Here is a 27,843-nt window from a genome sequence, read left to right as displayed (position 1 = left end):
GGCTTTAAATCTGTGTTTTTCTGTATTCTCTCTAGTTTTTATTTCTCTGTTTTTTTTCTGCCTGCTTGTGGTTACTGTAACATTTTTTAGAATTCCATTTGCATTTATCTGCGGTGTGGATTGTATCGGTTAGTGTGGTTTTCTTTCAATGGTTGCTTTAGGTCTTAAATTTTATGTACATAAGTTATCACAATCTGCTGTTGTCGTTTTACCAGTTTGAGTGCAGTGTAGAAACCTTGCCTCTCTAGACGTCCCTTTATTTTCCCTTGTTAATAATATAAATTGCTTTAATGTTTCCTATGTATACAATAAGAATCACATTAGCGGTTATAATTTTTGTTCCAGCCATCAAACATAATTTAGAAGACTCAGTCACAGAAGGAAATTCTACTGTATTTACTCCTGTTTTTGCTTACTGTGTTCTTCTTTCCTTCCGGATGTCTTAACAGTCTTTTCTTTTATTGTTTCGGTTTAGAGAACTTGCTTTAGTCATTCTATTAGGGTAAGTCTGCTGGAGATAAATTTGTAGCTTTTCTTCATCTGAGAAAGTCTTTGATTTCCCTTTTTCCTTAGGATATTTTCACTGAATATAGAATTCTAGATTGCCAGTTTTCTTTCAGCACTTGAAAAATGTTGTGCCACTTCTTTCTGGCCTCCGTGGTTTCTGAAGAGACATCTACTGTCGTTCAAATTGTTTTTTTCATGTGGGTAAGGTATCATTTCTCTCTTCCTCTGCTTTCATGTTTTTTCTTTGTTTTTAGTTTTTAAAAGTTTGTGATGTTTCTTGGTGTAGACTTCTTTGGGTTTATCCTGACTGAAATCTATTTCGCTTTTTGAATCTGTGGGTTTATGTCTTATGCCATATTTGAGAAGTGTTCAGTCATTATTTCTTGAAATATACCTTCTCCCTCATTTTTCTTCTCCTTTCCTTCTAGAATTCTGAAGATGTAAATATTAGTTATTTTGTTACAGTCCCACAGATCCCTGAAGCTCTCTGTTCATTGTTTCCCCAGTTTATTTCCTTTCTTCTTTTCAGACTAGATACTTTTCGTTGTTCTATCTTCTCTCTTCTGTCCCTTCGTTCTACTGTTGAGCCCTCCCTTCAGTTTTTAATTTTGATTATTAAATTTTCAGTTCTGAAATTTATTTTTCTTCTTTGTATTTTTTTTTTTTTTTTGCTGAGGCTTTCTATTTTTTACTTGTTTCAGTGTGTTCCTAATTTTTTATTGAAGTGTTTTTATGATGACTACTTAAAAACATTTCTTGATAATTCTAACATCTTTGTCTTCTTGATGTTGGCCTCACTTAGTTTTCCTTTTTCATTGAGTTTCAAATCTTTGTGGTTCTAGGTATGACGAGTGGTTTTTAATTGAAACGTGGACATATTAGTTATTATGCTGTTTTTGTTTTTAAAACTGTTCTGGCGGGGAAAGGAGGGAGGTTGCGTTATTACTGTTACTACCAGGTGGGGATAGGAGTTAAGCTTTTCTTTATAACTTCTGTTGACATCTGAAGCCGGGGGTGAATCATTACTGCTGCACACGGGCATGCCTCCTCTTGTGTCTGGTGGGGGTAAGAATGCTTCTGGGCAGGCCTCCTTTTGTGTCTGGTGGGGGTAAGAGTGCCTCGTTACTGCTCCTGACACCATGGGGGATGGCCTTGTTATGCTGGGCACTGATGAAAGTCCTGACTCTCCTAGGTTTTCTCTGACTCCACCCCAAGTACAGGAAGTGGAGGAACACTGTGTTACTGCTGGTGGAGATGCAAGTCCAGGTTCCCCATGAGGTCTCCACTGTCTTTGAGGGGAGGCTGGAAACTGGCTCCCTGCTCAGCCTCTTCTGACCACCCTGGTTGGGAGAGCTAGCCAGGCCCCTTACTCAACCTTTGAGAATGTGAGTGAGGTTCCTGTCCAGTTTTCTCTGTGATGTTTGACTGAAATCAACTGGTTATTGTCTCAAAGTTTTGTCTTGCTTTCCCTTACCTGATCTCTGGCCTTTTGGATTCATTTAAAATTGATAATTTTAAGCCTTATAAAATTGTAATTACTGTAAGGTATACTGGAAGTTAAAGAAGACATTATTGAAATTTTAAGCAGTGTTTTTTTTTTTTTACTAGGGGCATAGAAGCCTCTAGCGTTATTCTTTTATTTATTTATCTGTTTAATTTATTTATTTTTATATTTTATTTTTGGCTGTGTTGGGTCTTCGTTTCTGTGCGAGGGCTTTCTCTAGTTGCGGCAAGTGGGGGTCACTCTTCATCGCGGTGCGCGGGCCTCTTCACTCTCGCGGCCTCTCTTGTTGTGGAGCACAGGCTCCAGATGCACAGGCTCAGTAGTTGTGGCTCACGGGTCCAGTTGTTCCGCGGCATGTGGGATCTTCCCAGACCAGGGCTTGAACCCATGTCCCCTGCATTAGCAGGCAGCTTCTCAACCACTGCACCACCAGGGAAGCCCCTAAACAGTGTTTTTTGATGTATTAAAGTTAATTTTAATTTTGTTTTTATGCTTTTTTCCCCAAAGGTGAAGATTTTGCAGAAGTACATCAGAATTGGAATGTTCATAGCTCTGCTTCAGAGCCTTCAAAAGGATATCACAGCAGAGAATTTACACGAGGGTTTTCCCGGGGCAGATATCCTCGGTCTTGTCCTGGCAGGCCCCCACCTCCGCAGTTTTATAACTCAGAGCACATGGTACCTCAGGAGACTTCAGGATTTCCACCCCAGAGACAGGATGGCCCTATGATGCCACAGTATCCCTTCCCTCCTCCTGGGTTTGACATGCATAACTTCTCACTCCCTCCCCCTCCACCACCCCCACCACCTGCATCTGCAAACATGGGCTGGGCTGCCCCTGCTGTGGCGCCTCACCCGTTAATTCCCCTACCGTACTCCCTCCCCCCACCTCCGCCCCCCCCACCTCTGCCTCCCCCCTCCTCTTCTGGAGATAGTAATGCTTCTCATTTTGGTCCTTACTATTAGGTGGATGTATGCATTTCCTGAGAAATGTGGACTTTATATATATATGTATATATACACACACACATGCGTGCACACGCGCACACACACACACAACACACACACACACACACATATATATATAGGAAGGATTTTTTTAAAAGAGATTATGTAGCTAGATTTTTAAAACATTATAAATTACTAAATGGTTCCTTCAGTTGTAAGTTGATATATATTGTAATCTTTGTGAAATTGTATTCATGAAAATTTAACATTAAACTTCGTGGGGGGATCCAATTATGTGGTATTAAAACTTTGAACACCACCCAGTTAAACAGTATGTGTAGATCTAATAATAATAGATCTGGAGCAACTTTCATCATGGATTAAAACGTACTGAGCATATTGATTATGTTTTTGGTATATCTGAAAATAAGATGTTAAGTCCTATTGAGAGTCTTTAAAATAAACTATTTTTATAAACTTATACTTTGAAAATTGATTTTCATTGTAAATGCCATTTACTAATAAACATAAATGTCCTCACTTTTTTTTTTTTTTTTTAAAGCAAGTGAAGGGTACAAAGAAGAAAAGCCTTAGGTCTTGGCAGCAGTCATGTCTATAATTAAAGTTAATATTTATTTATTTTGCACAGGCAGGCTTTCCATTATCTATGCAAATTTCCATTATTTGGGCATGATCCAGTAGGCTTTACTGTTTAACCACGTAAAGAGACACAAGGATTATTCACAGTAGCATGTATTTACCGCCACACTAGGAGACTGTGTCTCCATATCTGTTTCCCAGATGCTCGGATGCCTGGCACAGAATAAGTACTTAATAAATATCTATTGAACGACAGACTGAATTTAGAGTTTTTAATTAAATGACCAGTGAATATTATTTTACATGATTCATGTACTCATGAAACATAAACGTAAGGAAGTTAGAGAATTTGAGAGATAGAAGAGGCCTTGGGAATAGCCGGAACTAGTCCTAATTTAATAAGTACGGAGCAGCCTGACTAGGGGCTCCAGGGAAGTTAGGTCACCAGGGTCGCCAGTGAGGTGGCAAGGAGTTAAACCTAGTTCTGATTCTCAGACCAGTACTTTCTACTAAATTGGTGTTTTTCAATCTTTCGTTCCTTGACGCTCTTACAAAATAGTACTTGTATGCACATTGGGGTAATCTGCTAATTTATCACAAGCCCCTGGACTCTGGTTGCACCGAGACCCCACTTCGCCTCCCTATGGGCTGAGGAGACTCTTTTCAGGGTTACCGGGTAATAAGGTGAGAGGTCTTGCTCTGGTAATACCCTGGCTTTATCATGTTGTGCTTTATGATTCTTTCTTGAAACATTACTGCAGCTTCTCTTTAGGAGTTGTCTTCATAGATTATGGCGCTGTCTTCTGGTTGATGGAATATTGTAAGAGTTAAGTGAGATTATATCTAAGAACACTAAGAAAACCCCAAAACTTTTTTATAAAAATGGGAAGAGTGAGATGTTGCCATCCAGTTACAGCAAATCAGTAAGCTGTTATAATCACCATGGCATTTAGAAAATCTTTAGACCTCTGTCCAAAAGTAGTCGGTAGATATTTGACAGTAGTTATTTAATATCTGAAGAAACTTAGAGCTGAACCATACCATTTGATTTCTGGTTTCAATTAAGCTGCTACCTTAAACACTTAGATCCAACTTGCCTTCCTCTCTGTACTTAATTCAAGGCTTTTGAAACTTCAAAAATCACTTGAGTTTTGGATGGTTTGTTAACAGTGCACATTCTTGGACTTTATCCCCAGATTCAAATTCAGTATACCTGAGATGAGACCTGGGAAACCACTTTTAACAGGTACCTGCAGGTGATGAATCTCAGGATTTACTCTGTGTAGATTTCAGGGTAGATGTATCTACTCCAGCTTCTCGGCCCTTCACTCAGGGACTGAAGGGAGTTCTGTTTGGGGTAGTGGTGAGGGTGTGGGGAGTTGATAGGGAAGAAGAGAGAAATAAAACTGGCTACTTAAATTGTATCCTTGCCATCTCACTTGGTTCTCAGAGTTGTATTTTTTCAGCTGTATGCATCTTTGGAGTTTAAGAGGAGGAACCAAGTTGTCTCTTTCATTTGGAAGAGAGAAATATTACAGTCTTCATCATCCCAAGGTTAATCTTGCAGTGCTGCTTTTAAAATCATGTGGCCCTAGATCAACTACTAGCTGATCTAAAGGTAAAACTTAATGTTCTTCTCACACCGTTTCTCACCTCAAATAGAGAATTCTTTATGTAAGTCTTTTCCTATAATAAAGTAGATTGACATTCACATGATTGACTATAGATAATGTTTTTGCATGTCTACAGTTGTAAATATGGCAAAATGAAATTAAAATTATGGCCTAGGCTAGTATATTTATTTTATTAGGGTCAGTATCTCTTCTCTTTTTTTTCTTTAATGGAAAAGATAGTGAGGTCCATGGTCATTGGATGACTTGTCCAATATTAGAAATAAATATTGAAAGAACTGGGTTGAGGTTGCCTAGACCTAGAAGAGGAGGTACAGTTTCAAAACTTAGCAAAACACGTTTCACAAAAGCCTTGTGGTCAAGTCATAAAGTTAAATCCTAAAATGTACCCATCTCTGCTGTGTAGCTGATTAGTAGACCCTATTATCAGTACTAGTTGGATACACTGGCAGGGACCCATGTGCCGGGGTCTCCACTCTTGTGGGCGTTGAGGACTGCAGGGTGCAGCCTTTTCCCTCTTTCTCTTCCCCCCCATTCTGATTTGTTACTGCCTGCCCTCCACCTCACTCCCTTTGTGCTATCTTTCCTTGCTTGGAGTTGGTGAAACTAAGTACATTAAAATTTCAAGACATGTGATGAATAAGAAATGAGTAGAATCTGAGTTCCAATCTACTATAATTTTAAACTATTTGATAAAAAAAGAAGTGGTATTTAAAATCCCCAGGTGTGAAAAATCTTAGTATATTTTTTACGGACAAGTTTTCTTAATGATTTGGGGAGAAAATCTCAGACATACTGTGTCATTCATATATATTCTGTTTCAACAGTAATTGGCATTTGCGTTCAGTATTATGAATTTAAACATTTTAAGGCAATATGATTAACTGGCTTAATGCTTTCTACCAGTTACTTTGCACAACGTCCGTTGTTGATTTCTTTTCTATTGTGGAAAAAGGCAGTCCTTCCCCACTCCAGATGATGACCCAGGTCAGGGAACATAGCAGAGGAAGAGAAAGAATTTGTTACATGTTTACCTCTCGCCCTTCCCCACTGCTTGGCTGGGGTACCTGAGAAAACACTTAGCACACTATCTTCACAAGCTCATCAGAATAGTCTTGTACTTATGTATTTGTGTGCTAGGGAAAATAAGTATGCTAAATACTAGGTCTTTTTAAGAAAATAATTAAAAACTAACGTTTCGTAGAGTGAATTACTTTGTATGTTCCCACAATTTGCGTTCATAAAATCTTCGTTCTGACATTGCATATTTGATTCCAATAATAATAAGCTCTCAGGTATAACTATTTAAAACTAGATACTTTTAATAGAATGCAAGCTGGAAAATAAAAAAAATAATTATGAGAAGTCATTGTCAGGTTATGTTGCAGATACACTATGATTTAATACAGTCTGCACTATATTTATGATTTAATACATTCAGGGTAAAACAGTACACATTTGTGTCCTTCACTGCAGATAAATTGCCAGTATTCCAAAAGCCATTCTCTCCTTGACATTCTGACCTAGTCAGTTCCTACATTTATGTAGCAATTATGTTCCATCCCCAAAAAATCCCATGGAAACAATTACTATACTGTGCCTGAAATTAAAGTTGGGAAATATCTTCTTAATACCACCTGTCAGGCCCAAGTACTTGTTTTGAGCTACTAGCAGCAATGAAATTACCTCTCATCTTTGTGTACTCTGTACCTAACTTGTTATCATTGGTAGATTAGACTCGATCAATTACTGAGTGTCCTGGAAATGAGGTACACAGTTGTGTATCAAATGGTAAAATAATGAAAATAGCCAATGAGGAAAAATTTTCTTCCCCATATTCAATAAAAAAATATGAATAATTATATATATATTATATGTATACTTTCATATATATATTTGAAGGCTAGTACAAAAAGCCTGATTGATATGCATAGTTTAGTTGTTCAGTACCTTTTATTTCTATTCATAAAGTTGATGAAAAGGGAATAAATATTACATTGGCTTATTTCGTAGTTACTGCATTACACCAGCCCCCAAAGAGAACAAACTGACCTTACGTGGTAAAAGCTTTTTATTTAAATTGAGCATAAACATTATCTCTAACAAGAGATATGACCCAAACAGTAATAAATACAAAGGAATAAAATCTGTTAGCGTAGAATCCTTATTAAAATGTGATATATAGATGGTGGTGGTCTGTAATGTTTGGATGGTAGAGATGAACTTCTAACATGCTCTCAGTATCCGTAGCCACTGCGATGTGCACAACCGTTGCGGCAGCTCTTGCAAACTTTCACGTGTTGTCCCGTGACACACAGGAGGGATGCTCTCCAAATGCCTGCCTGACCTTGAGTCACACGCGGTACTCCATCTCAGCACGTGGCACTGTCAGCCCCAGGTATGCCAGCTGTCTTAGTGGCCAATTCATTCAAAGCAAATGATTAATTTTCTTTAACACCAGCTTGCTTTTTGACCAACTGTAATTCCTGGTATATTTATTGGCAGCACCGTGAGTTTTCTGTTTAGCAAAATTATGGGTGGAAAAATATTTAAGGGCAGAAAAAAATAACTGTAGGCATTAACTTTATTAATACGTTCAGATACCGTTTGACCCCTATGAAATTGCCTACAAAATGGCAATGTCATACGGTTCAATCTTAAATATGGACTCCATAATGCATTACTTCCTACACATATTTTTCTTCAGTGAACATCTCCCTGTCCCATTATTCTATAGGTCACATTTTGGAAACAGTGTCATAGATAATAGCTGGAAGAAATTCATGGTGGGGCACATTTCTCAGAGGTACCTGGTCTTGCTAAGAAGACAATTTATTAGAAGATCCTGGGGCCTGGAAGTAATGTTAAATATGTTGTATTAGGTTAGGAAACCACTGTTCTTTAGTATAGACTCTGTAGTTCTTAACCTGGTTTCCCTCCCTCCCCAAACCGCCCCTGCCCCCTGCAGTGTTCTAGAGCCTACTAAAAACCTGTGAGATGTACATTTTTCTAGGAAGGAGGAGAACTGAGGGTCCGTGGCTTTGCTCCTGTTTTTAAAGAGAGAAAAAGAAAGGGGCTGGAAAGAGAGTCTCTCTCAAGGTTTTCCCTTTTTTGGAGCACGTATAACACAAATCTTTTTCAAATTTGATAATGCACAAACCCTTAAAAAAAAATAGTTGTGAATCCCCAAGACTACTCAGAGACCACGTTGGGAGACACTGAATTATGAAACTAAAATTTCATTCTATAGAAATGCCTCTTTGATGTCTTACAGAATTTTTATACCTGCAAGAATATATCTGTGGATACATTCAATTTAAAAAAATTTGGCCTGAACAATGTTGGATTTCAAATGGGTTTATAGGCAAAACTTCCAAATAATTACAACCAGGAGGAGAAGAAATATTTAATGGTCTTAGACATTTAGAAAATGTCTTCCAATTGTTTCTGCCCAATATGGAGTTTATTTATAATTTAGACCGTGAACAGGAAATCACTCTTACACTAAAAGAAAGGAATTATCTTCACCTTAACAAATTTAGTTGTCAGTCTCCGTTTTACAAAGCTCTCTCCAGGCATACTGTGACAAGGAGTGAAATCTGGGTAAGTTTGAAAAGTCTAAAAACGTTCTACAAAGACAAAAATGCCCGTACACAAGAGCAACAGACAATAGCCCATGATATGTGGTAACTAAACAGCTGGTGTCTAGGGAAGACAAAGTTTTAACTGATCAAGTAGCTGCTGACAGAAAACATTACTGTGGAAATAAAGAATAAGGACTTTGCATTAGGTGATTCTTCTACGTTGACTGGAGAGATTGGAGAAGAAAAGAGTTGAGCCCAGGGCTTTAAATTCTAATCCTGCAACCTGGGTAAGGACCAAGAAAACGTCTATATGATCCTGAAATAGACAGTGCCAACTCCTTCACAAAACTATCTCCTGTTAGCTGCAGGGTTGGAATTTCCAAAAACCAAACCTGTGTCTGATCCTGTGGTTGCCTGAACACTGAATGACCCTCAGATGAACACTGTGAATGAACCTCAAAAACAATGTAGAGCAAAACCACCAGACACAAAAAGGTATGTTGTTTGTTTCCATTTATGAAAAGATGAAAAAAGAAATGTAAAAACCAGTTAACCTGACCTTTAGTTTTTAGGGATACACACTTTGATAGCACAAATATTAAAAATGGAAAAAAAAAGCAAGAAAGGAATTAACTATAAATGTCAAGAGAGTGAATGCATTAACAGTGAGGAAGAATAATAATTGGGAAAGGGCAAAAGGGGGCCCTTCTACAGTTCTGGCCACACCCCAGATACAGTTATATGGGTGATTGCTTTGTGATAATTTATTAGGCTGTACATTTATGTTCTAAGCAAATCCATATGTGTATATTATTCTTCAAAGTCAAAAGGATTAAGATAAACAACCCTTGTATGTCTTCCCATCCCACTCAGAGAAAAAAGACAAGGTCCTTAAGTGGCCTGCAAGTCCCTCAGTGATCTGGCCCCTATTAACTGATTTCTCAATTCCCCTTCCTTTAAAGACCTAAACAGGCATTTCTCCAAAGAAGACATACAGATGGCCAACAAACACATGAAAAGATGCTCAACATCACTAATCATTAGAGAGATGCAAATCAAAACCATAATGAGGTATCACCTCACACCAGTCAGAATGGCCATCATCAAAAAATCTACAAACAATAAATGCTGGAGAGGGTGTGGAGAAAAGGGAACCCTCTTGCACTTTGGTGGGAATGTAAGTTGATACAGCCACTTTAGAGAACAGTATGGAGGTTCCTTAAAAAACTAAAAATAGAGCTACCGTATGACCCAGCGATCCCACTACTGGGCATGAATCCTGAGAAAACCATAATTCAAAAAGAATCATGTACCACAATGTTCATTGCAGCACTATTTACAATAGCCAGGACATGGAAGCAACGTAAGGGTCCATCAACAGATGAATGGATAAAGAAGATGTGGTACATATATACAATGGAATATTACTCAGCCATAAAAAGGAGTGAAATTGGGTCACTTGTAGTGATATGGATGGACCTAGAGTCTGTCATACAGAGTGAAGTAAGTCAGAAAGAGAAAAACAAATATTGTATATTGGCACATATATATGGAATCTAGAAAAATGGTACAAATGAACCTACTTCCAGGGCAGGAGTAGAAATGCAGACGTAGAGAACAGACATGTGGACGTGGCGGAGGTGGGGTGGGAAGGAGAGGGTGGGACGAACTGAGAGAGTAGCATTGACATATATACACTACCATGTGTAAAATAGGTAGCTAGTGGGAACATGCTGTAAAGCACAGGGAGCTCAGTTTGGTGCTGTGATGACCTAGAGGGGTGGGATGGGCGGTGGGAAGGAGACGCAAGAGGGAGGGAATATGGGGATATATGTATACGTATAGCTGATTCATTTTGTTCTACAGCAGAAACTAACACAACATTGTAAAGCAATTATACTCTGATTAAAAAGAAAAATTCTCCTTCCTCTTTCTCATTCTGTTCCTGCAGTTGCACATTTATACTTGAACATGAGTGGAGAAAACCAAACCACCATGCTGTCTGGATCACTTGAAATTCCTCAGCACTTCCCCAAAAAATGCACCCTTAGGGCTGCCTGGAAATGCACCATATTTCGCTAGACTGTTCACCAGTCTCCACCTAGGTGACAATTTCATGCCTCTCCTCTATCTCCAAGCCCTCCACTTCCCCCACCTGCTGTTTCACTATTCTTCCTCTCCTGGGTATTTTGCCTGCCTCTTTGCTCTGAGAAAATGGAAAGGATTCTATTTGTTGGACATAGAGGTGTATCACCCTTTCAAGAAAAACGCCATTACCCCAGCTGTTGGGAGAGCTGTCAGATATATGCCTGAAATCAGCTCCTAGCAAGAGCCCAAGCATAGACCCTTCAGAGGAACCCAAATCCAATGTCAGTTTAGAGGGAAGAGGGTGGCAGCAGCATAAAGACACCAGGGGCAAATCCAAATCTGCCTTTGCAGTTGGTTTAAGGCTTTGCCAGGCATGAACTGTACTTCGAAATTTTCTTCCAAACAATCCTGTTTCCTCCCTCTCCCTTCGTAAGTGTTGATCCCTAGTATTCAGCATTCCAAACTCCAGCTTAATTTTGCTTCCAGAACTCCTTCTGTGACACCTCATAAAGGATCCAGATTCACATCGCCATGTCCGTCTACCAATCTGCTTCTGTTCCAAAGTCCTATGACTGCCTCCTCTAGATAGAGCTCTTATTTAAAGCAATCACTTCATTCGTGTACTGTTTTTGCTTACTCAAAGACATCACTCTAGCAATTCTTTCCTCTCCCCTGACATCACCAATCTTTCCTTGTTGGAAACATTTCCATTATTTGTCCCATCCTATAATTAGGAAAAAAATAATTCTTTTGGCCCATTCACCAGTTACTGCCCTGTGTCTCTGCTCTCTTTTGCAAAAAAATGACTTTAAAAGTGATCTATTATCCCAGTCCCCAATTCCTCTTCTCCCAACTCTCTTTAGTTTATTCTAATCAGGATTTTGCTCCCACTAATGGATGAGAACCACTCTTGTCACAGTCATTCCGTGCGTCCTACAATGCCAGCTACAATGGTCTGGTCTCAGCCTTCGTCATACTTCACTATTTTCATGAAGGCTGATACTTTTCTACTCTTTGAAACTTTTTCCGCTTGGCTTCTAGGATGTCAAGCTCTCTTGTTTTTCTACCTCACTGGTCACACTTTCTCAGACCAGCCACAGGTCTAAGTGGCACTATTTACTTAAACAAAAATATGCCCAGGTCCCTGGAGATGTGCCGTGAGGGGCATTGCTGTCAGTCTCCTTTCCTGGTTTGCTCTTTGCTCTGCCTCTTAGGGAGCACGGTCACAGGGCTCTGTGCTTGGTGCATTTCTGTTTTCCAATTATACTCATCTCTACCCCAGACTTTGCTCAGAGTTGGAACTCCACAGACCACCTGATGTTTCACTCCGATGACTAATCCACACCTCAACATGTCCACCACTCAGTTCTAAGCTCTCACTCCACAGTTGCTCCACCAGAAGTGTCTGCTCTCTCAGTGGTGACAACTCCGTCCTTGCAGTTGCTCAAGCCTCAGATACCTGCTTCAAAACAAAGCAAATGGAAAATCAATAAGGACTGTATATTTTACTTTATGATCAGGGATGGGGATGGGAGGGTGGTGGTTAAAGTAGAGAAGTAACCTACTTCCCAGTTTGCTAGGAGTAGTTCTCTGGATTTAAATACTCCACGTGGGTTGATGACAAGACCAAAGGGATTAACTCGTCTCCCTCCCTTTCCACCAATAATCATTCCTGCCTCCATTGAGTAGGATGTTACCAAACTCAGGTCCAGCTGCTGGCCTCTCGAAAATCAATACGAGAGAGAGAGAAATGTTGGTAGAAAGGAAAGTTGCTTTTAATCAGAATACTGGCCATCTGGGGAGAAGGTGGACTCAGTGTCTGCAGTAACCATCTCTGAAGGTTCTGCTTGGCCATGAAAGCTTTTAAAGGGGAACAGGGAAGTCATTTCAGTTAATCATTGAGATGGGGGTCAGCGTCCTCACCATCCCTCACTGTGTGCAGGCTTGTCGACTCCTTGCGATATTTCTTTAGATGATCTCTTGTTCACACAGCTTGTTCATGAGATTACTGAAGGGGAAGCTAGGGAAGAGATCTGTTAATTACTTATTCTTCATTTCTACTTCTTTGATCCATGGAAAGAACCAACAGTTTAGGCAATGTATTGGGTGATCAAAAGATTTGAAAGGTGTGCTAGGGCTGGAATGAGTAGAGCATGGGGTGCCTGGTTTAAGGTTAGTGACAAGACCAAGGGGCTTCCTGCATAGAGCTGCTGACAAGGATACTCATCTATTTGTTTAACATCAGATCAGTCTTTTGGGCTTCCCTGGTGGCGCAGTGGTTGAGAGTCCGCCTGCCGATGCAGGGGACACAGGTTCGTGCCCTGGTCCGGGAAGATCCCACATGCCGCGGAGCGGCTGGGCCCGTGAGCCATGGCCGCTGAACCTGCGCGTCCGGAGCCTGTCAGTCTTTCAGCTTTTTATCTAGAAGAATATATCCTACCCCTGTCACTGGGAAAAGCAGCAAAGGGTAGATATGCAATGGCTAGAGTCACATCCAGAAAGGAGAGATTTTTGCCAGAGCCACTTAGATAAAGTATTTTCTGAGGAGCCTTTGAAGGGTAATTCCTGGGCTTAATTAGTTATTATAGTTATTGTAAAAGGGAGAAGCAAACTCAGGCAGCTCTATCAGTTTTCATCCAGGCCTTTAATCCATTTTCTAAATACAACTAAATCAGAGATTATGGTTCCTGATCCCTGGGACCACAAATATAAATATCTGTGTTATAAAGTGGTTAGAGCTCATCAGTGGTGGGTTCAAAAATACCCATACTAGAGTTTAACTTGATGGAAACAAAAAGAGAAAAAAAACACGTATATGTGATGTGATATATGGTATGTGTTTTTCTGTTTCTGACTTACTTCACTTAGTATGGTCATCTCCAGAATATGACACAAAGGAACTTGTCTATTAAACAGAAACAGACTCACAGGCAGAGAGAAGAGACTGTGGTTGCCAAGGCAGAGGTGGGGAGGGTAAGCGAGAGATGAATGAGGAGTTTGGGATTTGCAGGTGCAAACTATTATATATAGAATGGATGAACAACAGGGTCCTACTGTATAGCACACGGAACTATATTCAGTATCCTGTGATAAACCATAATGGAAAAGAATATGAAAAAGAATGTGTGTGTATATATATATAACTGAGTCACTGTGCTGTGCAGCAGAAATTAATGCAATGTTGTAAATCAACTATACTTCAATAAAATAATTTTTTTAAAAAAGAGAAAAAACCAAAAGCAAAACTAAAATTCAGCTTGAAATCTGCAGGAGTGTGTTGAGACACATCTACACCACTTTTCCTTGACCTTAGGTTTCCAGAGGAGGGAAAGAAGAGTCCAAACTTGCACTCACCGTGCAAGTTCCTGTTACAGTTAAGAGCCTGCCACTCACTCACGGAGGCTGGCAGTGACTTCTAAACAGATCACGTGTGTGAGTGATCCCGGCCAACAGCTTTATGTGTCAACTGATGTCAGGTTTCCACTCCCCATGGAGAAGCTCTCTCCTTCTAACAGTGGATCTCGCTGTTGTCACAGAGCAAGCTGTGGCAGGTTTTTCTCGGCTCTGTGAGGTCGGTCATTATGTCATCGTCCCCTCGTTACACCTGTGTTCTTTCTCTGGGTCCCTAAATGTTACCTCCCTTCTTCACTCACTCATAGGAAAATACTGTAAACAAACATTAGCCTCACAATAAGAGGATTTTTTTCTTCCTAGACAAATTGAAATGTTTTAGACGGCATAAATAAAGGAATTTTAATGAATACAGAGTGAATACTTTCAACTTCTTTTTCTCCTTTCCCAGAATGAATAAGTAACAATTGTAGGCCAACATTTTAGAGTAATCTAGCCAGGGCGTATAAGCTTTTTAAGTATGAAATTATTTAAACACTTCATTTATGGTGTAAATTGTGACTTTTATATTGGGATGGGGCATATGAGGGTAGGAGGTAATGGAGGGAGAAGAAGGACATGTTCTTGAATTGTATTTGAAAGAAGTGATTTCCTCTAGCTGTCTTCTCTCAGCCCTTGCAAGGTCAAGTCTCTACATGGGCAAAAAGAAGATGAAAGGACAACACCGAAACCTTGTCCCATGGAGCTGTTTTAATGAAGAGCTTGTTTCTGCCCCAAGCAGAAATACCTTGGAATGTGAGAGGTACAGATGGAGAGTTCTAAAGGAGTTATTGTCAACATGTAGTGATGATTTGGGGAGAAAAAGGAGGAAATGGGGAACTATTTCCTCTGCATGAGCCTAATTTCATTAAGGAGCTGTAACCCAAGGGAAAGACACAAAGCCCTCCACTTGCGAGGCTCTCTCCTGAGAAGGAAGGAGCTCCAAACACGAGCAGGTTGGTCACTGGGCCCCAGCTCCTTTAGACGCACGTGTTTCCTCAAGCATGTGGTATCCACAGGGAATGTTTGTTGAATGAATGAAGGAAGGAATAATTCAAAGAGTATATTTTTGCCTATTATTTTAATTAAATACATTTTAAGAACACTTATTATACTTTAAAATTTCATATTCCTTATTATTATTACTAGTGTGAAGCATAACAAAGGAAAATATAAACAAAATGCCTTATCGTTGCCTTAATTATAAAGATTCGTTGATTCATCAACTAATATGAAGGAGGAAAGCTTTGACTAAATGAAAAAAATGCAGATTAGTGTAACTTTTAACAATTACTATATTAAAGTATGACTGACTTTCTCATATTGAATTCAGTGCTCAACATTTGAATATTATTTTCTCTTTTAGGAAATTGTAAAGGATTTTATTAACTGAGAATGGGGAAATAAGAGATGCTTTCCACGTGCTAAGTTAGGAAGTTTCAAAAGAGACAGAGTAAGCTATTCGATAATGAGTTTGAATAAACAGCTACTGGGAAATAAACAATGTGCGATTATCTAAGTATCTTCATCTATTTCTTCCCCTCCTTCAATACCCTTACCCAATCTTCCCCTTCCTGTAAGCAGTTACAGGAAAATGGAGTAGAATGACCTAAGATCTCCAAGGTCAAGGTCTAGTGACTTCAGAAACTGTGACCTCTCAGAAAGCCCAGAGAGGTCATCTCCTCACTAACCTACTAATGAAAGCAAAGAGAATGTATGCAGGAAGAAAGGAATATTTTCCGAATCCTGACACTCAAGTGAGCTATAATCTTTGAAATACACGCACAGCTCACTGCAACATAGATAAAGAATCTAGGAAATAGTACCTATTTCCGATATTTCAATTCCTGTTTATCAGGCATTATCAAGGGAGCTATATTGTCTCCAAGGAGATAAGACTTAATTCTTAGAAAGTGAAAAATTCTTACTCTTCTTCTTTTTCTGTACACAGCAGATACACATACAGTAATTATGTATTAGATATATATAATTATAATTAGATATACAGTATATCTGAGGTATTAGAATTTCATGCTGGGAAGATTAGTTAAAAATGCCTAAAAAGCAGGAATTCCCTGGTGGTCCAGTGCTTAGGACTCGCGCTTTCACTGCTGTGGCCCGGGTTCAGTCCCTGCTTGGGGAACTAAGATCCCACAAGCTGCCGGGTGCATCCCAAAAAAAAGCAAAAACCGAAAAACAGTATTGTGCGTCGGGCTTTTTGTTTACTAAAGGTTTTTATTCTCTGCCCAGTTCTGGCTAATGGAGCAAATGGTAGAGAAGAATGGAAACCAATTTTTTAAATAGTGGAGCCAGTACAGAACTTTCAGGTAAAAGATTGTTTTTAGAATATGCCTAGATCTGAGACTGGACTGAGGTCACTCTTGTCTGAATTGAAGTCATTTCATTCCTGCAAGATGGTCTAAACTTTGTTGTTGTTGTTGCGGTACGCGAGCCTCTCCCGTTGCGGAGCACAGGCTCCGGACGCGCAGGCTCAGCGGCCATGGCTCACGGGCCCAGCCGCTCCGCGGCATGTGGGATCTTCCCAGACCGGGGCACGAACCCGTGTCCCCTGCATCGGCAGGCGGACTCTCAGCCACTGTGCCACCAGGGAAGCACTGTTGTTTTGTTTGTAAACTTAAAACGTTCTAATGCCCGAAGAGGCACTGAACAAATCATTGAGCCGTCGCTATAATTAAGTTGGATTTATCTTATGCACAAATAGTAGCTTTCCTGATTGTTTATACTAAATCACTAGGAATTTCACCAGATGTCACTACTGAGGTTGGAAAAATACTCTACTGGCATTCTCATGGAACCACTGCCCTGATGTTTTTCAGAAAGTGAAGCTTATCATTTCCAATGCATTGTAAGTTGTTTCTCAGTGAGCATTCATTATGACTCTGGTTAATAAATTAATGAGCTTAGAGACTGGGTTAGGTGTGTCTCAAATATAAATGTTCATTCTTGCTACTTTAATACAGATGAGTAATTTCAGACATTAAAAAATCAATATCTTTGTATGTCCGTGTTTTGTTATATTCAGTAAAACTAGGAACAAAAAGAAATCGCATGTATGAAATATAACAGAAAGAGTCCAAAATTAACTATATTTTTATGAACATCTCTATAATAGCATCTGTTTTTTTCACTAAGTAGGTATATTCAATTTTATTAAAAGCCCATTTTTATAAAATGCTTGGTGCACCAAATATGGCACAAACTGCAGTCTTAGCCACATGTTCATTTACACAGGTATCCAAGGAGCTAATGACATCACCCAGTCAGTGTACTGTTGAAGCAGAGTAGCTGGGCCAAGCAGCTACCTAGAAGATATTTTCCAAATCTGCAAACAAGCTGACAATCTGTTTCTAACCAAAAGAAACAAATGTCTAAGAAACGATCAGAAAAATTCCAAGTCAATGTATTAACAACTCAAACTTTGACAGTCATAACTTGGGTGGCTCAATTGAAATGCAGCAGTGCTGCAGCCGTTGTTTTAATAATACAACACTTGACCAAGACTCAAGTGAACTGAAATATTGAATAAGAGGAAAAAAACACATGAGCTTCCGGGAAGCCGCAAGTCCCAAACGTAAGGTAGATAGCTAGTGGGAAGCAGCCGCATAGCACAGGGAGATCAGCTCGGTGCTTTGTGACCGCCTGGAGGGGTGGGATAGGGAGGATGGGAGGGAGGAAGATGCAAGAGGGAAGAGATATGGGAACATACGTATATGTATAACTGATTCACTTTGTTATAAAGCAGAAACTAACACACCATTGTAAAGCAATTATACTCCAATAAAGATGTTAAAAAAAAAAAAAAGGTGGGAGAACAGGCCCGGCAGCTTTGGCCTTTCGTGCCCAAACAGAACCTGAAATGATTCCCTTTCTCTCCCTCCCCTTCTCCCTGCCTCACACTGAAGGGGACACATGGGGAGGGGCAGTCGGGAAGGAGATTTCTCTTCTTCCTAGTCTGTCCTCTGCCAGATGAAAGGGGAGGAGCCCGACTTTGAAGCCACAGCCGCAGGAAACAGAGACTGGAGGAGTTTCCTCCAAAAGAAGTTGCAGTGTTCAGTGCTGCTGCAGTCTGGATGTCTCAGAACTGAAACATGCCGATGGACAGTGTCTCTCTGAAGCCAGAAAGAAGTGTTGGATAAATAATGAGAACCAGAAAACAAAGCTTCATGAGAATGGCACCAATGTTCACTTAGGTTTTTCGTGAGCTTAGGCTTCTCCTATAAGATGATGCACTTGCCTGCTGAATGTTTATGCTGACTTGGTTTAGTAAAGGTTTAGTTTTGAAAACTGGAGAAGGTCTGCTTATCCTTTATGGAGATCAACCATTACAGCAGCAAGATAGCTGAGGTGCACGCCAAAGGAATGATTTCAGTGAGCCCAGACTCTTGCATCCTCCCATACTTAGAAAAGCGCTAAATTCCTTAACTTGAGATGTCTGATTTTCTTTAATTGACAATAATATTTTGACGTTCAGACCACCTGCCCTTTGCTGCAAAGCTCCTACATAACCTGGCTCCCCAGCTCGCCTCCTTGGAGCAGTTTTCTCAGGGTTACTGAAGATGCTGTCTTCCGGCCTTGAAGTCCTAAAAATTCCCACTGCATAAAACATAACTCTCAACTTTTAGGTTGTGAATAATTTTTTAGTTGACAAGCAAAATGTCTTGAAAGCTGGTACTGAATGATTCAGGAAAACTCAACTTCAGCGCATCTGTATGAATCTGCTCAGGCTGCCTTAACCAAATACCACCTGCACGGCTTAAACAGCAAACATTTATGGTCTCATAGTTCTGGAGGCTGGAAGGTCAAGGCCAGGGTGCTGGCAGATTTGGTGTTTGGTGAGACCTCTCCTCCTGGCTTGCAGCCAGCTGCCACCTTGCTGTGTCCTCACACGGCCTTTCCTCTGTGCACACTGGGGAGACAGCGGGGTCTCTGCTGTCTCCCCCTCTTCTTAAAGGACACCAGCCCTGCTGGATTAAGGCCCACAGGGCCTCATTTAACCTTAATTCCCTCCTTAAACGTCCTGTGTCCCCATGCAGCCACACTGGGGCTTAGGGCTTCAACATTTGAATTTTAGGGGAAATAGAAATTTGGGGGGATCAAACTCCTCTATCTAGTTGATGACACTGTGCTGTTGGTAACTAAAAAAAAAAAAAAAAGCATAACCTAAAAGCTGAGAATTTTATTTTATTCAACAGAGTTGCTGAGGACTTCAAGGCTGGGGGGCAGCATCTCAGACAGCTCCGAGGGACTGCTCCAAAGAGGTAAGGGAGCATAGGTGTTTTTGCAACAAAGACCAGGTAGTCGGAACATCAAAAGATTACTGTTAAAACCAGACATCTCAAATTAAGCGCTTTTCTTTTTATAGGAAGATGCAAGAGTCTAGGCTCACTAAACTCATTCCTTTGATATACACCTCTGCTCTCTGGCACCAGTATCCTGTTCTCTCCCGTCCTGAGTCCCCTCAGGTGCACCACTGGGGACAACTGCAGTGGCTGAGAGCTTGGCAGTGGGCAGCCCATTTGTCTCCATCCTGAATCCCCTCAGGGCTTACTGTTAGGGGAGCTGCAGTGGCTTGAGAGCTGCAGCAATCCTGTGTTTATCAATATGGCAGTTGGCAGTTTTCATTCACACTGCCAAGTTTATTTTGACATGGCTTTTGCCCAGGTAGATATGGGCAGATGGGCAGCCTGCAGACACAGCTGCTTCCTCCTAGTGCCCTCTCTTTCCTTGGTCTCTCTCTCTCTGTCTGTCCCTAGAGAACCTAAAATTGGACACACATATGAACACCTCACTATTCTTCTGTCTCTCTGTCCTCTCCACAATCCTGGTAAAAAGATTTTCTTTACAGCATCTCTTCTGATTTTGTCTTCTCCTCCTCTTTCTGACTCTAGCTAAAATTAAATATAGATAGCAGTTCCTTCTCTACACTATAAAAATGTCTGTGAGCTACGTTCTTCAAAATTGTTTGTTGATCTGCTACTGGGAAGAAAAAAAAATAATTTTTAAAATTGTCAGGCTTCCCTGGTGGCACAGTGGTTAACAATCCGCCTGCCAATGCAGGGGACACGGGTTCGAGCCCTGGTCTGGGAAGATCCCACATGCCACGGAGCAACGAAGCCCGTGCGCCACAACTACTGAGCCCATGCGCCTAGAGCCCGTGCTCCGCAGCAAGAGAAGCCACCGCAATAAGAAGCCCGCGCACCGCAACAAAGAGTAGCCCCTGCTCGCAGCAACTAGAGAAAGCCCACGCGCAGCAAGGAAGACGAACGCAGCCAAAAGTAAATTAATTAATTAATTAATTAATTAATTTAAAATTGTCTTTCTAGTCTGTCAATGGAGTTATTATCTTGCTGCGTATTTTGCAATAATAACTTTAAGATTACTTCGGTAATATACATTTATGTGATTCATTTTATATGTGTGACTAGAAAAAAAGCAATCACAAGAAGAAATAGAACTTTTTGTATGTGTACAAAGTAAAGTAGAACTTGCAATGCAAGTCATTCTATTTACTGTAACAAGAAGAGAAATGTTTTTCATTTAGGTTCTTAAGCTCCCTATGTTAGGTAAGTGAGAGCGTTTATCAGTGTGCATTGATCCAGGGAATTGTTAAACCAAAGGAGCAAGTTGAATGAGCTACAGAGAAACTCTTAAGCAGAAGTGCTGAATTTCTTCTTATATAATTATCTTTGATTGCCAGGAAAGCTTAGAGATGATTAAAATAAAAAGGAGGTAAGTATCGTTAGAACACTTATGTATCTTGTCAGCAAATTGCTGAAACTCACGAAAAGGCACTGGACTTTAGTGCTCAGCTGGATCCAGAAGATGGAAATCATTTCTTTCCTCCTAAGTTCTTAACAGGAGTCCAGAAGCTACTCATATTCCTGAATTTTTATTCAGGCGTAAACTTTCACATTTTGTGAGCTCTATGCTATGGGACCTCTAGTTAATGGAATTCTTTCCCCAGATGACCCTTTAATAGAAAAGATATTCCTTAAGTTTCCTTATCATTTGCAATTAACAAGCCAGAAGCATAATAAGTGGCCATGAATTTTCCTTTATATATTTTATAAATATTTAATGAGTATCTATGTGCCAGGTAGTGCTTTCAGTACTGGAAACACAATGACTAAATCACAAACTATACTCTTAAGGATCTTACTGTCTAGCAGGGATGGCGGGGGAAGGAAAGAATGGTTTCCATTCAGTGAGATGGGTGCCTTGGTAGAAATAATTATAAGCTAGAGTGAAGGAATAAAGGAGAGAGCAGGGAAGGCAGCACAGAGGAGGTGACATGTGTGCTGTGTCTTGACGGATGAGTAGGAGATTTCCAGGTTGATAAAGAGAGGGAAGAGCTCTCAAAATAGCTTACAACATGTGCTAAGACAGAGGATATGGAAAACCATGACTCTGAGATCACATCTTTCTTTTAGTCATGTACTACTTGACTCTAGGCAAAATCAGAATCAGTATATCTTTGATAAGTTATAAAGTAATTTCTTAAAAAATTGGAACCAGTAGCACATTTATGTATTTTCATACATTGGTCTTCAGGAGTGAAGTTCATCCTTAAATTCAGGATGAAGTTCAGTTTCATCTAAATATTTTACAACATGTTTTCCTTCTATCTCTGTCAAAAAGATAAAAGCAGTTAAATGACAGCAATGCACCAAGAAGGAGAGGTGTTTATAGAGTTTCCTTTGTCGCAGCACTCACTTTGCCCAGAAAGATGCAGTTTCGGGAAGCGTGTCCTGGTGTGATGCAGGACAGATTTTCTTCCAGGTTCCACTTTGACAGCTGGGGGTGGAGCAACTTTCTGCTCTGTTCCTCCCTTCCCCTTCCTGCATCTACCTGAGGAAGAGGAGCTGCTGCTTTCAGATATAAGTAAATCCAAGACATTCCACTTCCTTCACCAGTGGTGAGATGGCTTTAAGTTAAAAATACATGTTAATCCAGAAATACTCTCCTCTGTTTTTTTTTATCTTATGGGGCTGGGTTAGGCAATTCACCGACAAACTCAGCGGCTCTATGCCCGTTTTTCTCACCTAATAAAATAGACTTACATGATGGTCGGGTCCTCCCAAGATATAGATTTGGGAGGGGCCGGGGTAGTGTGGGAAAAGGTCATGCTTAGCCAAAGCCACTAAGTCTCTGCCATAAATCTGCCTTTGTGGTCACTGGGCACTCACTGCACCAAACTATCTTCTTGCCCTCAAACAGTCCTCTCCTTCTCCAGTATTTCTCTTCTCAGTGAATACCAGCAGTCAAAGATCCCCAGGAGACACGAGACAAATTTAGGTGCTCAAACAGGGCATGTGGCGTCTCACCAGGGGTGGTCTGGGAGGGTAGACAGGGGAGATGGGCTTGGGTGAGATGACTGTGGAGACGGTTCACAAAAGCTGGCGTGGCTCTGGATTGGGTATATAGGGCTGTGTTTGTGCTGGTGTGTATGTACAGCTGTCACGTGACATCATCCAGCCTCTCGAGCTAGCTGAATGAATTAACAAATATGTTCATTAATTTATTAATTCCCAAGCTATTCTGCAGTGATCTTTGAGAACAGATTTGGGGGAATTTTTGCTTTAAGAGAGCCTTAAAATTTGAGATCTTTAAATGGTCTTAAAAGATTCTCATGACTTAACAAAATTTCAGATTATAGGTAGTTAACCTCCCAATAAAAAGCTGATGGAAGTATTTATTGAATAAAAAAGACAGAACCTCAGGTCTGGTATTTTAAATTTACTGAGTCCTTAAGGATAAAGTGGAAAGATGATTTCTTTGGAGTAGTGAAAATAAAGTAAGAAGTAATTCTGTCCTCTGGGCATAGAAAGTGCTGTTTCACTTTTCTCTTTCATTTTTCTGGAAAAAATGGAGATTGAATCCTGGGGGGGATTCTTCAGCCTTAAACTGTGGAGTTGGGCTGTCAGAGGACTAATACCCTCACCCTCCTCAAACCTTATATATGGACTTTGTATATTTTTGTATTTTGTAAAATTTTAAGTTATTAATTTTTATAATTTAGTGGTGGATTCCTTTCAATTTTATGTATATAATAATAAAATTTTCAAATAATGACAAATTAATTTTTTTCTATTCTTATAACTAATTAATTACCTATCAATCTATCTACCTATCATTGAATTATTTAGGATCTTCAGTGCCACGTAGGATATATTTGTTGATAAGCAATATATCAGTCTGCTGTGGCTGCCATAACAAAATACCAGACTAGGCAGCTTAACTACAGAAATGTATTTTCTCACAATTTTGGAGGTTAAAAGTCTTCATCAAGGTGTCAGCAGTGTTGGTTTCTTCTAAGGCTTCTCTCCTTGGCTTGTAGAAGGCTGTCTTCTTCTGGTGTCTTCATACGGTTTTCCCTCTGTGCGTGCCTATGTCCTAATCTCCTCTTCTTATAAGGACACCTGTCATAGTTGATTAAGAGACACCCTAATAACCTCATTTTAAAGTAATTACCTCTCTAAAGATCATATCTTCAAATACCTTCTGAGGGACTGAGGTACTTCAACATATGAATTTTGTGGAGACACAATTCAGTCTAGAACAACAGGTATTCTTGTCTTGTTCCTGATTTTAAAACACATTTTTTCATGTTTTACAATTACATATAATGTGTCAATTTCAGTGGCATTAACTGAATGACAGTTGTCTCTGGACCCTTCATTCCCCCCCACCCCAAACACACGAATTCAGCAATAATTCATGGACAGATTCCTTTTGTGACAAATCAGGAACTAATTGAAAAAGACTTCTGCATCCCAGGAGAATGCAAAACCAGATTCACCAAAGCTGGTAGGAAGATTTGGGATGTCTTCCTGCCAGACAGTCTGCACCCAGCACAGTTCCATATGGTCAAGAAGAGGCCGCCTAGCTCCCAGCTTCACCCCGGGGAGAGGAGGAGTTGGTCCAGTGCCCCAAGTTTTCTGAAGGGGCTCCTCACTCAGAGGACTGGCTTTTGTCTTGTCTGTCTTGAACCCTGATGGGTCTGGGACAGTCTAGCTGGCCCAGGGGAATGGAAACAGCAGCTTGGGCTGGTAGATGCCTTAGCTCCCCACCCTTTCTTAGTACAGAAGAGCCGACAAAAGCCACATCTGCCTGCTTCTCCCTGGGGAGGGTTGGTAGAGGCCCCCGAAATCTCTGGCCAGGCTTTCTGGTGAGGGTCTTCTGTACAAATGGAGACTGAAATCAGAGCTGCTTTGTCCAGCACACAGACACCAACAGAGAGTCAAGGAAAATGAAGAATCAGGCAAAGGCATTCCAAACAAAAAAACAAGATGAGTCTCCAGAAACCAAATCTAATTAAAGTGGAGTTACATGATTTACCTAACAGAGAATTAAAAATAACTCACAAAAACCCACCGCAAAACACATGAACAAAGTGAGAATTTCAACAGGGATAGAAAATATTTTAAAAGCACTAAACAGAAAGCGTGGGGCTGAAGGACAAATAATTGAACTGAAAAATTCACTGCGTTATTCTGCAATAACTGTTAGAACTAATAAATGAATTCGAAAAAGTTGCAGGATACATGATCAACATACAAAATCAGTTGTGTTTCTATATACTAACAATGAGCTGTCTGAAAAGGAACTCAGGAAAGCAATCCCATGTACAATAGCATCAAAAAGAATAAAATACCTGGGAAGAAACTTACTGAGGAAGTGAAAGACCTGTATATGGAGAACCGTAATACAGTGTAGAAAAATTAAATAAGGCACAAACAGATGGAAAGATATCCTGTGTTAATGGATTGGAAAAATTAATATTGTTAAAATGTCCATACAACCCAAAGCAGTCCACAGATTCAATTCAATCTCTACCAAAATTCCAATGACATTTTTAAATAGAAATAGAAAAAAAAAACACAATTCTGTAATTCACATGGAAGCACAAAAGACTATAAATAGCCAAAGCAATTTTGAGATAAAGAACAAAGCTGGAGGCATCACACTTTCTGTTTTTAAAATATTCTGCAGGCGCACTGGAGATATTGCAGGCTCAGTGCCAAAACACTGCCATAAAGCAAATACCACAATGAAGAGAGTCACAAGAATTTTTTGGTTTTCCAGTGTGTATAAAGGTTATGTTTACACTATACTGTAGTCTACTAAATGTGCAATAGCAGTTATGTCTAAAAGAACCATGTACATACCTTAATTAAAAAGTACCTTATTGCTAAAAAAATGCTAACCACCAGCTGAGCCTTCAGTGAGTCATACTCTTTTTACTGGTGGAGGGTTTGAAAAATTGTGAGAATTACCAAAATGTGAGCACACAAAGTGAGCAAATACTATTGGAAAAATGGCACCGAGATACTTGCTCGAAGCAGGGTTGTAATTTGTAAAAAAACACAGTATCTGTGAAATACAATAAAGCGAAGCACAATAAAATGAGGTCTGCCTGTACAAAGCTAGAGTCATCGTACCAGTACGGTACTAGCATAAAGACAGACATATAGATCAATGGAACAAAATAGAAAGCCCAGAAATAAATCCTCATATATACAATGAACTGATTTTCATTGTAGGAGTACCAAGAATACACAATGGGGAAAAGACAGTCTCTTCAACAAATGGTTCTGGATCTCTATCCTCCTTTCCAAAGGTAACAACTATCCTTACTTCTAACACTTTGTATTAGTTTTATTATAATGAATCTTGTGCTATGTATTCTTTGCTGTCTACCTTCTTTTACTCACCATTTATATATATATATATATATATATATATATATATTTTTTTTTTTTTTTGTGGTCCGCGGGCCTCTCACTGTTGTGGCCTCTCCCATTGCGGAGCACAGGCTCCAGACGCGCAGGCTCAGCGGCCATGGCTCACGGGCCCAGCCGCTCCGCAGCATGTGGGATCTTCCCGGACCGGGGCACGAACCCGTGTCCCCTGCATCGGCAGGCGGACTCTCAACCACTGCACCACCAGGGAAGCCCTCACCATTTATATTTTTGAGTATCATCATCCATTTTGTCGCATGGAGCAGGATTTCGTTCACTTTCATTTCTGTACTGTATTTCATTGTATAAATATATGACCATTTATTTCTTCTTCTGCAGATAGACTACTACAGAAAACAGTGTCATAAACATTCTCGTGCACACTTTGATGCATATGTGAAGGCATTTCTGTTGGTCATAGTGTATAAATATGTGCAAATGTATTAGCTAATGTCAAAGTTTCCAAAGGATTTATACTGGTTTATGGAACCCTGACCACTGATATATGAAATTTCTACTTTCTCTATATCTTTGCCAAAATTTTCATATTTATTTTAAAAATTAGCTATTCTGGTTGATGTGCAGTGGCATCTCATTGAGATTTTAAGTTTACTTCCCTTGATCGCTAATGAGTTTGCTCTCTTTTTATATACTTACTGGCCACCTAGATGTCCTCTTTGATCAGTGGCTGTTCAAGGCTCTTGCCAAAGTTTTTTAAAAAATGTGCATTGGCAGTCTTTTCCTAACTGTTGATAGTTCTTAAGATATTCTGGATATGATTCCTTTATTGGTTACGTGTGTCACAAATATCTTTCCCGCTCTGTGACTTGCATTTTAATTTGATTAATGGTGCCTTTTAATGAATGGAAATGACTAATTTTACTATAGTATAGTCTGTCCATCTTTTTTTTTATGGTTAATGATTTTCTGTTTTAAGCCGATGTTGAGTTATCTCCTAAAAGCCTGTTTATTTCACTTTTCTCAATGCACGGTCGTCCTGGAAAACTGTTACAGGTTCCTTTAGGGGGGTCCAGTTGGAAGATTCATAGCATCAGTTATAAGCAGGGAAGGAGGGTCATTCCTCAAGGAAACCCTACCCACCCCCTCCTTTCGTTTGCATGGGGTCTGTCTGTCCACAGTCTAAGGTCCTGACTTGCCTGAGGGGCTGCAGTCTCTGTGTGGTGACTCTCATTAAGTCTTAACATTCACCAGATCTAGAGCTTCTCTGGCCTGCAAGTCAAGTGACACTTTTGCTGAAACCCGTCTGTTTCAGTTTTAGGGACTCCATGACCAATCAGCTCATGCCAAAAATTCCTCTGGATCAATCCCTTCTGACTATAGCTTGGACCCTGTTCCCATTATGGTAAAATACCCACTTTATCTCTGGCTGCTGCCCCCTAGGATCCTGTCATGACTATGAAATTCAGGGAGCCCCCCGCAGGGCAGCAGTTACGTGGCCAGTCACGGCCCATGGAGCGCTGGCCATGTCCTCTTGATCCTCCAGGAGATATGGACAATGTGTAAGTGACAAGTTACTCCAGCCTCTTTCAGTCTCCCTAAGGCTTTAAAATCTTTCTGTATAGCATCAGCTCTCAAAATATTTGCTCTCAGTTTCCCTTTGTATTCTTAGAAGTTATTGAGGAATCAAAGAGCTTTACTTAATGTGGCTTATTGATTACCAAAATTAAAATTGTTAAATTTTAAGAATGTTTATCAATAATTTATTTAAAATAACAAAAATAAATTGATCACATTTTGACATAAATAACGGAAAAAACTGTATTTTCCCAAACAAAAATAATGAGAAAACTGACATTGTTTTATATTTTT

The 27,843-nt window shown here is 40.0% G+C and overlaps 1 protein-coding gene across 1 annotated transcript in view; it reads left to right on the top strand.

The window, feature by feature from the left end:
- The window catches only part of NAF1 (nuclear assembly factor 1 ribonucleoprotein), a 38,850-nt gene extending 35,411 nt beyond the window's left edge, over positions 1–3,439 (top strand). The window contains exon 8 of the mRNA XM_060147087.1: positions 2,519–3,439. Coding sequence (XP_060003070.1) covers positions 2,519–2,976 — 458 coding nt within the window. The 3' untranslated portion in view covers positions 2,977–3,439. The remainder of the gene's footprint in view (positions 1–2,518) is intronic.
- The last annotated feature ends 24,404 nt before the right edge of the window (positions 3,440–27,843 follow it).

The sequence above is a fragment of the Lagenorhynchus albirostris genome, chromosome 4, assembly GCF_949774975.1.
Source record: "Lagenorhynchus albirostris chromosome 4, mLagAlb1.1, whole genome shotgun sequence".
Taxonomy (NCBI): Eukaryota; Metazoa; Chordata; class Mammalia; order Artiodactyla; family Delphinidae; genus Lagenorhynchus; species Lagenorhynchus albirostris.
The sequence above is the reverse complement of the archived record's forward strand: the minus strand, read 5'-3'. Positions and strand labels throughout refer to the sequence as shown.